This window comes from Pistacia vera, unplaced genomic scaffold (assembly GCF_008641045.1).
Source record: "Pistacia vera cultivar Batoury unplaced genomic scaffold, PisVer_v2 Contig77, whole genome shotgun sequence".
Taxonomy (NCBI): Eukaryota; Viridiplantae; Streptophyta; class Magnoliopsida; order Sapindales; family Anacardiaceae; genus Pistacia; species Pistacia vera.
In genome coordinates, this window is record NW_022196634.1 from 923,836 (window position 1) to 939,285 (window position 15,450).

Consider the following 15,450-nt stretch of genomic DNA (forward strand, 5'->3'; position numbering starts at 1 on the left):
CGTTAATTATTTATTTCAAATGTTTTAATTGATATATTCTTTTGTATTGATATTGTAGATGTCATCTACCAGTGAAAATAATAGTACTACTTGTGGGACTTCAAATGTCGTTCATATGTCGACACCGATGACAAGTGGCAATGTGAATCCTACTCCTGAAAATGTCGTGTCTCCACCAGGAATACTACCACCACCATGACCACCACCACCACCACGAGCATCCAAACGTGTAAGTTCTACTACTAGTAGTACTAGGAAGAATGCTTCTGATGTGTGGAACTATTTCAGTAAAAATGATTGTGAGAATATGGAGAAAATGACAGCTTTATGTAATTATTGTGGGGCTTGTCTTGGTTGTGCAAGTAAAAGTGGTACTACTGTTCTACGTAATCACTTAAACCGGTGTTATAAATACCCTTTCAATTTAGGGGACAAGAGCCAAAAAAACCTTAGTTTTTCAACAACACTCAGGTGACTTCTCTAGTGGCGTTGCACCTACTTTCACCTCCACACCTCATTCACTTGTGACTTGGAAATTTGATCAAGATATGATTAGACAAGCTATAGCTAAAATGATAATTATTGATGAGTTACCGTTTAGGCATATGGAGCATGAGGGGTTCTGATACATGATGAGTGTAGCACAATCAAGGTTTCAAGTTCCCTCTCGTATTACTGTGGCTAGGGATTGTTTGAACATTTATATTGATGAGAGACAAAAGTTGAAAAATTATCTTAGTAAATACTCTCATAGTGTTTGTCTAACCACTGATACATGAACATCTTGTCAAAACCTTAATTACATGTGTCTTACGGCTCACTTTATTGATGATGATTGGAAAATGAACAAAAGAATTTTAAACTTTGGTCCGATTACTAGCCATAAAGGTTTAATTATTGGAAATTCAATTGAAAGATATTTGATTGATTGAGGTATTTCTAAGGTGTTCATCGTGACGGTTGACAATGCAAATTCTAACGATGTTGGAATCCTAGTTAGTAAATACGGGTACGGTAAAAAAAGGGTATGGGAATTTTACGGGTATAATACGGCAAACGATGAAAAATACGTTTATAAAAATTCGGCCATAAAATTCGGATACGGGAAAAATACGGTACGGGTATATACGGGTTTAATACGGTGCATTGTCAATAATACGTTTTAAAAAATACGGCAATATCAATCTTAGTTTTAACACTTTTATGGATTATCTAGTTAAAATTAATATAAAATTTCAAATGCAAAGTATTTAATTAACCAATAACACAAATATACAATATATAACTGATATTCAAATTATAGTCTCCAAACTCAAACACAATATTTAGCCATCATTCTTTACTAATTTAAAACTTGATAAGTTTGATATTAAATATAACCAATTTTAACTTCCCATTAATCCATTAAATTATATTAAATCAAGAACTAAAATTTTGCCTCACAAATTAGTGTTACAATGCAACCTGAAATATAAGATTAATCAATAAATAAAATAATTCAATAAAAGGATTTATTAATCTTTTTCTACATAAAACGCCACCGCTTAATGCTTATTCTTCACCAGCACCCATGACCCACCAACTCACTCTCACTGTCTCACAAGTCACGCCACACAGCTGCCGCAGAGCAGCAAACAGTCATCAACCCTTCCCAGTTCCGCAAAGCCCAACCACCTCATGCACCCCTTCCTTCCCAGCGCCTCCACCTTCCAGCGAATCCCCAGTGGCCACCTAGCCTACCCTCCTTTCCAAAATAACACTTTAAACTAAAATCATGAATCATCAGCCACCGAAATCAGAACCAACAAATGAAAAAAGTATGAAAGAAATCCTGAAATTCAATAGCGGGGATGTAAATCATTGGGGGCCGTACTCAGTGAGGGGCTACGCTGGAAGTGGGGAGGCCGGAGGTGTGAGATGGTGGTTAGTTCGTGAATAATCTCTTCCCTTACCCACTGATTTCTTCTTCCCCCACCAAAACTACGTCGTTTCAATCAAGTTTTTTTTTCTTTTGCAATAATTTGCGAATTATTCGCGAATTATACGGGAATTATACGGAATTATACGGATGTTCCAATAATTCGCGAATAATTCGGCAGTCATTTAAAAAGTGCGTAAATACGTGTTTTATACGCGAATTATACGGATCACCGTATAATTTACGTATAAAATGCGTATTTACTAACTAGGGTTGGAATAACTTATCTTAAACATCGGTTAGAACGTTGGAATGGAAGTGTGTTGAATGGTTCCTTTCTTCACATGAGATATTGTGCACATTTATTGAGTCTAACTATTAAAGAGGGGTTAAAAGACATGGACGACTCAATATTTAGAATTCGTTCTGTGGTGAGATATGTGAGGTCTTCTCTAGCGAGATTACATAGGTTTAATGAGTGTGTGGAGCAAGAAAAAATTGAAACAAAAACTCGTTTAGTTCTTGATGTAGAAACAAGGTGGAACTCCACTTACTTGATGTTGGATGTCACTTTAAAATTTCAGAAAGCATTTGACTTGTTGGAAATCCAAGATAATAAGTATAGAGAAGAGCTTTCTAGCGGGGAAAGGTCAAGGGGTTTGCCTACGCCTACTGATTAGGAATATGCTCGATACTTATTGCCTTTTTTGAAAGTTTTTTATGATGCAACTCTACGTGTGTTAGGTTCCCTTTATGTTACCGCTAATGTATACATGGAGGAGATATATGGAATTGGCTTGAAGATTTTGACATGGTGTACAAGTAATGATCCGAGCTTACGTTTGATGGCAGCAAAAATGAGAGGAAAACAAGAAAAATATTGGGGAAATGTTGATAAAATCAATGCAGGGGTATTGGATCCCAACAAAAAGTTAGAATATGTATATTAGGCTATTGATAAGTCGTATGATGATGATAAAGCTGGTAAACTAAAAACGAAAGTGCATGACACTTTGTTTGCTCTATTTGAGGAATATAGTTTGGCTAAGGCTTCTCCCAGTGCGCAATCAAGTCAACAAACTAAACTTGCAAGAAATATTGATTTGACTGATGCAAATGTTGCTCCTCAAGTCGCTATGAAGGCTATGTTTAAAAAGCAAAAGGTTGGACAACATGCTTTGGATCCTAAATCTGAGTTGGAAAAATATTTAAAGGAAGCATGTGAAGATGAGGAAGATGAGAACTTTGATATCTTGACTTGGTGGAAGATGAATTCATCAAGATATCAAATTCTCTCTTTGATGGCACGAGATGTTTTGGCTATGCCTATTTCTACTATTGCATCGGAGTGATCTTTTAGTACTGGGGGTCGTATATTAGATTCATTTCGTAGTTCTCTTACTCCTAAGTCAATAGAGGCTCTTATTTGTGCATAAGATTGGATTCGGGCTATGCGTGCACCGTTCGTCAATGAGGAGAGCTTGGATAAATTATCAGAAATTGAGTCAGGTAAAACTTTTGCTTTATTTTCAAATAATTAATATTTAGTTATAACTTATATCTTTCGTGTTAAATATATTTGGTATCATTACTCATATTATGTTTTTGTCCAACTTTTTGTAGGGATTTCACCTTTGGCAATGGAAAATTCTCGTGTTTATCTAGATGATCGTTGACTAAGAGTCTAAGACCATTTCTATGTCATTTTGTATTGGTGCAGCCCCCCAAAAGGTAGAATATTGATTTTTTATTGTTTAATTAGTTTTACCAAGAATATGATTTTTTTTCCCCAAATACAATTTAATTATATATGTTGGATAAAGAATGTTGTTGATTGCCTTCTGGTTATTTGATGTTGTATTGTGTAATGTGTTGATTGTTGAAGTGGGAAAATCCAGCCAATTGGTGGGGCTGGTTTGTTTGATTGGAAAAATAGAAGTGTTTTAATTTATGAGTATGACTTTGTTGGTTGTATACTTGCTGTTTTGGATCCATTAACATTGGTTGGACATTTTAGAGGTTGCTAACATGATGTTGTCTTTATATATTAGTAGGCTGAATTAAATTTTAGGGATGAATAATTAAATAAGCATAAATTCTAGACTTAAAGTTTGTATTTTGTAAATTGCAGGTTGGAAGCATAAAGGCAAGCTTTAACTTGAGAATGAAGAACCCTGCTTGCAATGCAGTCCAGGAAGGAAATAAAGTGAAGTCAGTGTGATGAAGTTGCCATGAAGATAAAAAAATGTATTAGTATTAAGTTGGCTGTTTTGTTTGTCTTTTTATTAAATTTGTAATTGTAATTTGGGTAATAGATTCTATGTTAAGTTGGCATTAGGGGTGAGCAGTTTCGGGTACCCTGCATTTTCTAGGAGAACCGGAATCGGAACCGGACAATGCAGGTTCCCAAAAAAAGGAACCGGAACCATACAGTGCAGGTTCCTTTCCGGGGTACCCTGTAAAAAATCAATTACCCCTCTATTAGTTTAAAAAATAACAAAAACACCTTATAAGTTTACAAATACACCCCTAACAAATTTTGATTATTCATTTATTTGTGTCCAATGTAACTCATAACCTGTAATCTCTAAGCAACACTTGAATTCAATCAATTCATCACAATTCACATAAAATTCGTCAATCAAAACCAAAACACAAACAATTATTCATCACCATTCACATAAAATAACTTCACCAAAATCATTTAAACAAACAACAATATAGAAAGTTAGAAACTATCACCAAGTTTTTTTATTCTCCCACTAATTTCAATCACTACAATTATAAAACTACAAAACAACCCAAAAAGCATAACATAAGTACATGACCCATGTCTAATGCTCCAAATTAGGCATGGATGTTCCTTCGTCAAGTGATTGAAGTCCAATCATTTCTACACAATAAACACAAGAAAGTCAATTAGTAGCTTCAAAAAGTAAAAACATTAAATAAATTTATTTACTAATAACTTAAAATAAATTTAAGAAACAACAAATTGTATCAACTATATTGTAAATAATACACCCTTAGTTTTCTATAAGGGAATTTCCCTTTTCCAAAACAAAAGACAAATTTAAGGAACATATATGATTTGTACATGCTTAAAATATAAGTCCAACGGCACCATAGAAATTTGACTTGTCTGCATAAAAATATTAATAAAATTAAGCGTGAGAAAAAGAAAGCACCATCAATAATGAAGTTATTAAAAGTTTAAAACCATTTAGTTAAGTATTGAGATTATTAAACAAAAAATTAAGCACATACTGCAAAGGAATATTTATAAACAACAGAGGCTTGCAAATTCTATAGACTATAGGCGTGAATAACCAACTCTCACTCTTCAGCCACCCACTCGCCATCTCTCCCTCTTTCTTCAAAATGAAGACCCGGTAACTCAACTAACTCTACTAATGTTATTATTAAATGCTAACTCTCACCCAATTTTGGAACTGCTACAATTTGCAACTGCTGCTGCTACAAATCAACTACTGCTCTGCTGCAATTTACAGCAGCAGCTTGCAACTACCGTAAATTGCAGCAGACGTGCACCTTCAATCTAAGTAATAAAATTCAATCATACATAGCAATCAATCATAATTCATACATAGCATTGTGCTTAGTTTCATATCACGCAGATATGTACCTTCAATCTAAGTAATATGCCGCGAAGAATCAACACTTGAAGTTCCAGAAAAGTAGAAAACACAATAGAAGAAGACGGCAGAGAGAATGGAGAAGAACCAGAAAAGTAGACAAACAGAGCAGAAGACGGCAGAGTCGCAGAGGCCAGAGAGAATGGAGGAGAGGAGAATTTGTAAATTTGAGATACCCTAATCAAATTGGGCATTTTGCTTTGTTTGCAAATGTAAAATTACAAAGATACCCCATTCTTTATACTAATTTCTAACATTGCCAGGGGTCTATTTGATAAGTTAATAAATTATTAATGTTTATAAATTTATTAATTTAATGTTATAACTGGTCAATTGGATATTTATAATATACCAAATATAATTTAGTAAATTTAATATTAGAAACTAGTAATGTTATAATTAAATAAGTGATCATACTACAATGTAAATTGTAATGTTATAATTAATTATAGTGATCATACTACAATGCAAATTGTAGTTATAATTAATTAAGTAATATACTATTTAATTAAATGTAATATTATAATTAATTAAATATTAATCATTTAATTAAGTATTGTAATATTTATAATAGAATGTTATAATAATTAAATAATCATACCATAAATTTATTATATAATGTTATAATTAATAAAATTATAATCATTTGATTAAGTATTGTGTAAATTAGTAAATTACTAATGTTTAAATATAATGTCATAATCAATTAGTAATCATTTAATTATGTAATATTATATTAATTATATGATCATACTGTAATAGTATAATGTAATGTTATAATGAATTAAGTAATCATACTATAATCTATAATTTAATATTATAATTATTAAATTTCAAATCATTTAATAATATACAATGTTATAATAGAATGTTATAATTGATTAAGTAATCATATTATAAATATATAAGGTAATGTTAAATTAATTAAATTTTTAATCATTTATTAAGTAATGTAATAATATAGTAAATTACTAATGTTTATAATGTAATGTTATAAATTCATAAACTAATTAAGTTATTAGTAATCATTTAACTATGTAATGCTATATATTGTAAGGGGTCGTAATATAATGTAATATAATATATATAATTCAATTGAGAAATTTAACTATAATGTATGCTTAATTTATGTTTATAATGAAAGTGTTATAAGGTAATATTATAATTAATTAAATTTCTTATCATTTAATTAAGTATTGTGCTAATGTTTATGTAGTAATTACTAATTACTAATGTTTAAAACATAATATCATAACTCAAATCAATTAAGTAATTATTAATAGTAATGTTATATTAAATAGATCATACTATAATAGTATAATGTAACGTTATAATGAATTAAGTAATCATACTATAAATCTATAATTTAATTATAATTAATTAAATTTAAATCATTTAATAATATACTAATGTTTATAATAAATGTTATAATGATTAAGTAATCATATTATAATATAAGGTAATGTTATAATTAATTAAAATTAATCGTTTAATTAAGTAATGTAATAATATAGTAAATTACTAATGTTTATAATGTAATGTTATAAATTCATAACTAATAAGTAATATGTAATCATTTAACTATGTAATGCTATAATTAAGTAAGTGATCATAATATAATGTAAATAATAATATATAATTTAATTGAGTAATATTTAAAATAATGTGAACGCCCACTCGAGGTACGTAGCTAATGTTTCTTATTTACTTTATGTGAATTGAAATATTGTTAGTATGGTTTGGTAGGCCCTTGGTTGAATGGATGTGTTGGTTTGGTTGAATGGTTGCCCTGAAATGTAGAGACTTGGTGGATTTTGGGGTTACAGTCTTCGCCGGGGCGAAGAATAATCGTCGCCGCGGCGATGAGGCCATGCAACCCACGGTGTAGGTTCTGTGAAGTTTCGCCGGGGCAAAGAAATGTCTTCGCCGCGGCGACGAGCCTAACAAAAAGTTGTATAAGTCTTAGAGAATTCCTTTGGGGCACAATGACCATTCTACCTCTAATTAACAGGAAAAGTGGGGAGTGAAATGCAAGGAATTTGCATGGAGAATAGTATTTGGAGGTACATTTGTAAAGATTAAAAGGGCAAAAGTGGAATTTTTAAGAAAGAGTACGGGTAAAATGGGAAGGATGGAGAAAATATGAGATGATAAGGGTTTAACTTTAGAAACCCATTCATTCATCTTCTTCTCCACCGCCATTCTCCTTTCACTTCCTCTCAATTCCTTTTCATTAGTTCAAGGATTTTTTTAAAGGGCTTTTTGGAGATGATGGAGTAGAAAATCAAGCTAAGTCATCCTAAGGTAAGGATTCTTGCTTTGGATCTGAGGTTTGTGTATATTGTATATTAAAGTTATACGGTTTTATTGTTTAAAGGGTAGAGAAAAGTCAAGCAAGCAAAGGAAAAAAAAAATACCAGTGTGAGTTTTCATCACAAGGTAAGTAAATCCTAACCGAAGTTGAAATTTGAGAATTGGAGTAGAGATTTAGTAGAAAGTATGTATGCATGTTACATGTATGTTATTTATAATTTGAGGAGAGATATATGTCTACTTGTTGAGAACTTAAACGGAGATGAGTATTCATGTGGAGTTGTTGGATACTTTTCTTTATAAGAAGTGTTGATGTGTAAGGAGTTTAGATGAAGTGAAAGAGATTGAATATATATATTGGAGTGTTCTTCTATGATAGGGGTTATGCCCATGGAAGGGAGTTTATTCCGATTTGGATGGTTAAAAAGAGAAACAGAGTTGTAATTAAAGAAGAGTTTTATGTGCACAGAGTTGTTTGATGAAATGTTAAGAGAAGCATGAGAATGAATTATGAACCTTACTTATTGCAACATTGCATATTGGCATTTCCTAAGTGCATTAATGAGCATGAACCATCCATATGAGTAATTGTGCATTGAGAAATAACTTGGAAAGAGTTGAGAAAAAATAGAGAATACTCTAAGAGTCAACCTACATTATGATGAGTAGCTAGAGAGAAGAGTAGAGATCTTGTGCACAAGCTACTCTAAGAGCTAAAGAAGGAATAGATTAAGTTGTGCGATGGGGAACCGTGAGTGATGAGTAGAGTCACGAGAATGGGTGCTTGTGTCCCTAGCGTACCTCTGGTCAGATGGGGTCGTGACCGTCACGTAGAGTGGAACATGAGATCAGTCGTGCCCTCGATAAGAAAGGCCATGACATTTAAGAGATATAGAGAAAGAATGTACACTCACATGGCCAAGGATTCCGAATCCATGCATGACCAAATCCGATCGGTAGAGAAACGAGTAGAAGTCACGTAGAGTGGTAGCGCCAGCCATGCCTCCGGTCAGATGAGGCCGTGACATTCCAAGAAGTAAGAATGAGAAACAAGGAAATAGAAAGAACAGAAAGAGAAAAAGTGTAAAGTCAGCAGAGCGGGTTGAGTTCCGGGCTGTGCCTCCGGTAAGATGAGGCCGTGACATACACCAGAGGGGTGTATAGCAAAGAATATCAGAAACAGGAACAGAAAGAAAACAGAAATGAGAAAAGAATAGTGTAAGGAAGAATTAAGAGATAATGTTACGGGGATAGACAAGTAGAGGATTTACACTGAGACTTAGTTGGTGCTCACCCCGTTGTTTCTATGTTTGCAGGTTCCAGTGAATACGCAGTGGATGGACGTCAGCGGGCGAGGGAGAGCAGTTGTACTGTCCACACACTTTTGAGAACTTTTGTTAATGATACTGTTTTATGTAAAAATGATATTAAATAAAAATTTTTTTTTTTTTTTTTTTTTGGGCCAACTAGTTTGATATGTATTGTATTTTATTGATATGTTTTTATGAATATAGTAGTATAAAGCAGTTATTACAAATGTAATGCTTAATTAATGTTTATAAAAATGTTATAAGGTAATGTATAATTAATTAATTTTCTATTATTTAATTAAGTTTGGGCTAATGTTTATGTAGTAAATTAGTAATAATAATGTTTAAAACATAATACATAGCTCAATTAATTAAGTAATCATTTAATTAGTAATGTTATATTAATTATATGATCATACTATAAAGTAAATTTAATGTTATAATGAATTAGTAATATACTATAATCTATAATTTAATATATAATTAATTAAATTTCAAATCATTTAATTAATATACTAATGTTATAATAGAATGTTATAATTGATTAAGTAATCATATTATAAATATATAAGGTAATGTTATAATTAATTAAATTTTTAATCGTTTAATTAGTAATGTAATAATATAGTAAATTACTAATGTTTTAATGTAATGTTATAAATTCATAACTATTAAGTAATTATATAATCATTTAACTATGTAATGCTATAATTAAGTAAGTGATCATAATATATGTAATATAATAATATTATAATTTAATTAAGTAATTATTTAACTATAATGTAATGCTTAATTAATGTTTATAATGAAATGTTTATAAGGTAATGTTATAATTAATTAAATTTCTTATCATTTTATAAGTATTGTGCTAATGTTTTGTAGTAAATAGTATTTCTAATGTTTAAAACATAATATCATAACTCATAATCAATTAATAATCATTTAATATGTAATGTTATATTAATTATATAATCATACTATATAGTAATATAGTATAATGTAATGTATAATGAATATTAGTAATCATACATAATCTATAATTTATATTATAATTAATTAAATTTCAAATCATTTAATTAATATACTAATGCTTATAATAGAATGTTATAATTGAATAATTGAAAGTAATCTATTTATAAAATATAAGGTAATGTTATAATTAATTAAATTTTAATGTTTAATTAAAAAATATAAAAATATAGTAAATTAATAGTTTATATGTAATGTTATAAATTCATAACTAATTATGTAATTATGTAATCATTTAATTATGTAATGCTATAATTAAGTAAGTGATCATAATATATAATGTAAATATATAAATATTAATTTATTGAGTAATATTTAACTATAAGTAATGCTTAATTAATGTTTATAATGAAATGTTTATAAGGTAATATTATATTAATTAAATTTCTTATCATTAATTAAGTATTATGCTAATGTTTATGTAGTAAATAGTAATTACTAATATTTATAATATAATGACATAATCTATAAGTAATTATATTATGTAATGTATAATTAATACATAATATACATAATGTAATGTTATAGTGAATTAACTATTAAGTAATCATACTATAAATTTTTATATAATATTATAATTAATTAAATTTTAATCATTTAATTAAGTTTGTACTAATGTTATAAAAATGTTATAATTGACTGAGTAATTATACTATAATCTATAACGTAATGCTATAATTAATTAAATTTTATTATAAGTCAATTATTACTATTTAATTAGTTATAACTTATAAGTAATTAATTAACTATTTAATTATGTTATAAATGATAAGTCAATTAATTAAGTAGTAATCAATTAATGTAATGCTATAATTAATTATACTATAAATCAATTAAGTAATGTTATAAAATTATAATTAATTAAGTAATCATTTAACTATAATGTAATGTTATAATTGATTAAGTATGATATTTAACTAGTAATTAAATTTATTAATGTTTATCAATTTATCATATATAATTAATTAATTACTACTTTATTATAGATATACTTAGAACTTGATAATTGAAGTAAATAACTAAATATATTATTACTCAATCAAATATATGATTTTATTCAAAAATAATTATTTTAATAACATTAAAAATGTAAAACACTTTTAATTGGATCATAATTCCAATTATTCACTTAATTAATCAAAACTTTAATATTAATGTATTATAATATATTAAAGCTTTTAATATGGTGTAATTCATATGTAATAAGTATAATTGTATTCGTATATTTATTTAATTAAGTTATTCTAAAAATTTAACTTTTTCTATTTTAATTTTTTTATATGTAAATAATAGAAACTCCCCCATTATTTACATTTCACAAATATTTCATTATAGTCCAGGTTCCAAAATAGGTTCCAAACAGGTTCCAAAACAGGTTCCAAATAGGTTCCAAACCGGGTACCCCCTAAAGGTTCCAAACATGGTACCTTTTTTACAAGTTTCAGTTTCGGTTCCTGTTCCTGTTCCTCCACATGCAAGAACCGGAACCGGAACAGTATAGTAGCGGTTCCAAAAAATTGGAATCGGAACCTACCCGCACAGTGCCGATTCCAGGTAGGTTCCGGTTCTACCCCCCGGTTCTGGTTCTACCGCTACTCGTGCTCACCCCTAGTTTGCATTAAACAACTTGTGGATTAATTTGTTGATAATCATGCATTGTAATTTCAATTTTATTAGAAGAATTATTTGATTTTAAAGTTTTAATAAGAATTTTCTAAAATTCGGATAGATTTCGGATATCCAGTTATCCGATTCGGAAAATCGAATATCCGAAAAATCAGATAACCACATATTTTGGATCGGATTCGGATCAGATCAGAAATAGGACCATTCGGATCAGATATCCGGATTTGAACTGCCGTAGTACCCATAAGTTAAAAGATGTGGTATCAATTCTAAAGCATAAATCATTGTCCCAAACAACTTTAGATAAATATTTCATCTTAAACATTTAATGTAACATAGCATATATTTTTTTACAATATACAGATAGTTATTACTATGTGGAGGCAACTTTCCTTAAGACAGGAATTAGAATAATTATAACTTATTACAATATGGAGTTTATTTTTATTTATAACTATCCAAAAATGGGAATAAAATTTTTTACGACTATGTGTATGGGCCAAAATTCGTATTGGACCTGATGAGGTCCAACCGCAACAGTAATGAATGACGGCCCAGAGTCTTAGCCCAATCCCGATTGGGCCCATGCTTAGAACACCTTGGGAACTGCCTGCTCTATGAGTTAGGTCATCCCTCGAGTTAAGTTAAACTGGGTCCGACCCATTCACCCACAATAGTCCATAACGAGTATCAGAATCCTAATCAAACTCCTCTACCGACAAAGCCTCGACAAATGGAGGCAAAGAATCCAATCTCTTCTCGAAAAAAGAGTTCCCTTACCAAATAGGACTCAAAGTCCCACTAGGATTTAAGCCCTTGCGGTTCACTATATTAGCTAAGGTCAGCCCACCCATAAGGGGAGAAAAGATCATCAGAAAACCCTACTGCTCATATCACCAAACCCATAATCTATCTCAATCCCCTGGCATTGCTTGGACTCCCTGAGAGACACTAGGAGGCACCCCACAGGTCCACCAAGGTTGTCAATGGCTTGCTTCACAAGATTCATTCTTCAACTCGATTATAAATTTTAGCGTTTACAATTTGGTGCCCACCGTGGGGCCCTGCCAACCAAACGATCAAGTGCGGCCTGTTGTTCAACCTTTCCCAGTCTGTTCGGCCCTCATGGCAAATCCCAACGAAAATGCAGCGCCAGACACCGCAGCCCAGATCGAAGCACTCACTACACTAGTGAAGGAAAGCAACAAGAGGTATCAATCCCTAGAAACATATAATGTTACCATCTACACCGAGAATCAAGCTCTCCAAGATAAGGTAAATCAATTTTACTTCCTAGATTGGTCATTCAACCAGCATCACGCATCTACTTCCCGACCCCCCATTCAACCCCGACAACTGTTCCTGAGCCCAGATGGTGGCACCTTCACCAGCGCCGACAATAACCAAGATCTAGGCAACCCTACAAATGTGGTTGAGTCGAACTAGGGGGAACATCCTCACGAATCTACCCATCCAACTACCATGACACATGCCCACACCGCGCTTCTCCAGCAAGTAGACACCCCTCTCGCACACCGACAAATGCGCCTCATGCAGACTCTAACCGAAACGACTCACCAAGACGTGCCATTCGGCACAGCCATCCACATTAACCTAAGAGTCTTCCCCCAACTCCTCTAGAACTTTAACACCTCTACTCCAATCGCCCTGGAACAAACACTAGCCAAACGACTAGCCGAAGTAAAAGCCATGATCCAACGAATCTTGGGGATGCCGACACCCCTAAAGAAGAGTCAACTTCAGAGCTTCGTTGAATCGCCGTTCGTGGATACCATAGCTCTCATAGACATGCCTCGCAAGTTCACCTTCCCAAACATGAAGTCGTACGACGACACTACCGATCCAATTGACCACATAGCCTCTTACAAGCAGAGAATGTTTGTCATCGCCAAACCAAGGGACTTTCACGAAACATGCATGTGCAAAAGCTTCGGCTGCTCCAACCTAGTAGGGCCCGCGTTATAGTGGTACACCAACCTCCCAAACCATTCCATCTCCTCATTTGCCTACCTCATGGTTACCTTTGTAAAGCAATTCGCTAGCAGCAAAAAATTGAAAAAGCTATCCGGTGACCTATACCGAATCCGATAGCACAGCGGAAAGCCCTTACGAGACTACGTGGGACGATTCAACCGCAAAAAGGTATCCATCCCATTTTTTCAACCAAGAAACTGTGGTCGACACTTTCATGAAAGGCCTAATCTTAGATGGGGAGCTGTACAAAGAACTCACGAAGTTCAACTGCGGCGCCATGGAGGATGTGTTGGCTCGTGCTTGGGTTGAGATAAGGTGGGAGGAAGATAAGGTTCATCGAACTCGGCAAAGCGCCCATGAGGATCGTTGCGCTCGATGCCTCAAGAAACGATGCAACACGAGACCAGCGAAGCCTTACACAGTGAGAAGAGTTTTCGTTCGAGACAATAGACGTCAGCTAGACCGTCATTCGACAGGGATCAACGAGTCCCATGAACCCTCAAGTATAAGCTACCCGATTACAACCTTAATATTGAGCCACCTAAAGTGGTAGCAGTGATGAAGGAAATAGGAAACGTGGTCAGATGGCCGACCAATTTGAAACACCCTAGAGCAAAACTAAACACCAATAAGTGGTATGAATTTCATGAAGATCATGACCACAACACCATTGACTGCATCACACTTCGCCTCAAAGTCGTCGAGCTGCTGAAAAGAGGGCACCTCTGTGAGTTCCTGATAGACAAGGGAAAAAACATCGTCACCAACAGACAGCGCTAGGTTACTCAGCCACCAAAAGAACCCCCAGCGGATGCAATGTGCAGGGTCATTTCAAGGGGATCAAAGGTTAATGGAGTCAGCTACTCCGCAGCAAAGCGTCATGCTCGGGTTGCAGCCAACCCACAATTCCAACATTCTAGACTGCCACAGCAAAGAGCTACCAACCTGACAATTGAATTTGTGGATAACGAGGCAGCAACATTACTAAACCCCCATCATGATGCGCTTGTGGTTACTCTCCAGATCGCCAACATCATTGTCAAAAGAATATTGATAGATCCCAGTTCCTCTGCCAATATCATGTTCCTCGAAACATTCAAGGTGATGGGGCTGGAGGAATCAAGCATGAACCGCCGTCCAACGCTCCTTATGGGATTCAACTCAGAACAAAAATACACCCTAGGAGAAATTGCCCTACTAATCTATGTCGAAGGGATTAACCAACAAACAACCTTCATGATACTGGACACCCTTTCTCCCTGCAACATGATCCTCGGTCGGTCATGGATTCATAGCATGCGTGTCGTACCCTCGACCTTCTACCAGACAATCAGATTCCCCAAATGGGGTATCAAAAAGATAAAAGGAGACCAAAAAGCTTCCAGAGATTGCTACCAAAACGCCTTCAAACCGAATCGTGGCGCTTTGTAGCAACTCTAGACACCTCCAGTCGGATATACAAAACCGGAACAACCAACAATAGAGGAGTTAGATGAGGTCCAGATACATCTGGAGTTCCCAGACCGAAAGACACAAATAGGCTCTCGATTCTCACCTGACATCCGTAGAAAGCCGATAGACTTCCTAGAGAAGAATCAAGATT

At 33.0% G+C, this 15,450-nt stretch overlaps 1 protein-coding gene across 1 annotated transcript; it reads left to right on the plus strand.

Moving 5' to 3' along the window:
* The first annotated feature begins 14,663 nt into the window (after window positions 1–14,663).
* On the plus strand, window positions 14,664–15,278 carry LOC116116330. Its single transcript, XM_031402424.1, has one exon. It carries the CDS (start codon window positions 14,664–14,666, stop codon window positions 15,276–15,278), a length of 615 nt encoding a protein of 204 aa, XP_031258284.1.
* The last annotated feature ends 172 nt before the right edge of the window (window positions 15,279–15,450 follow it).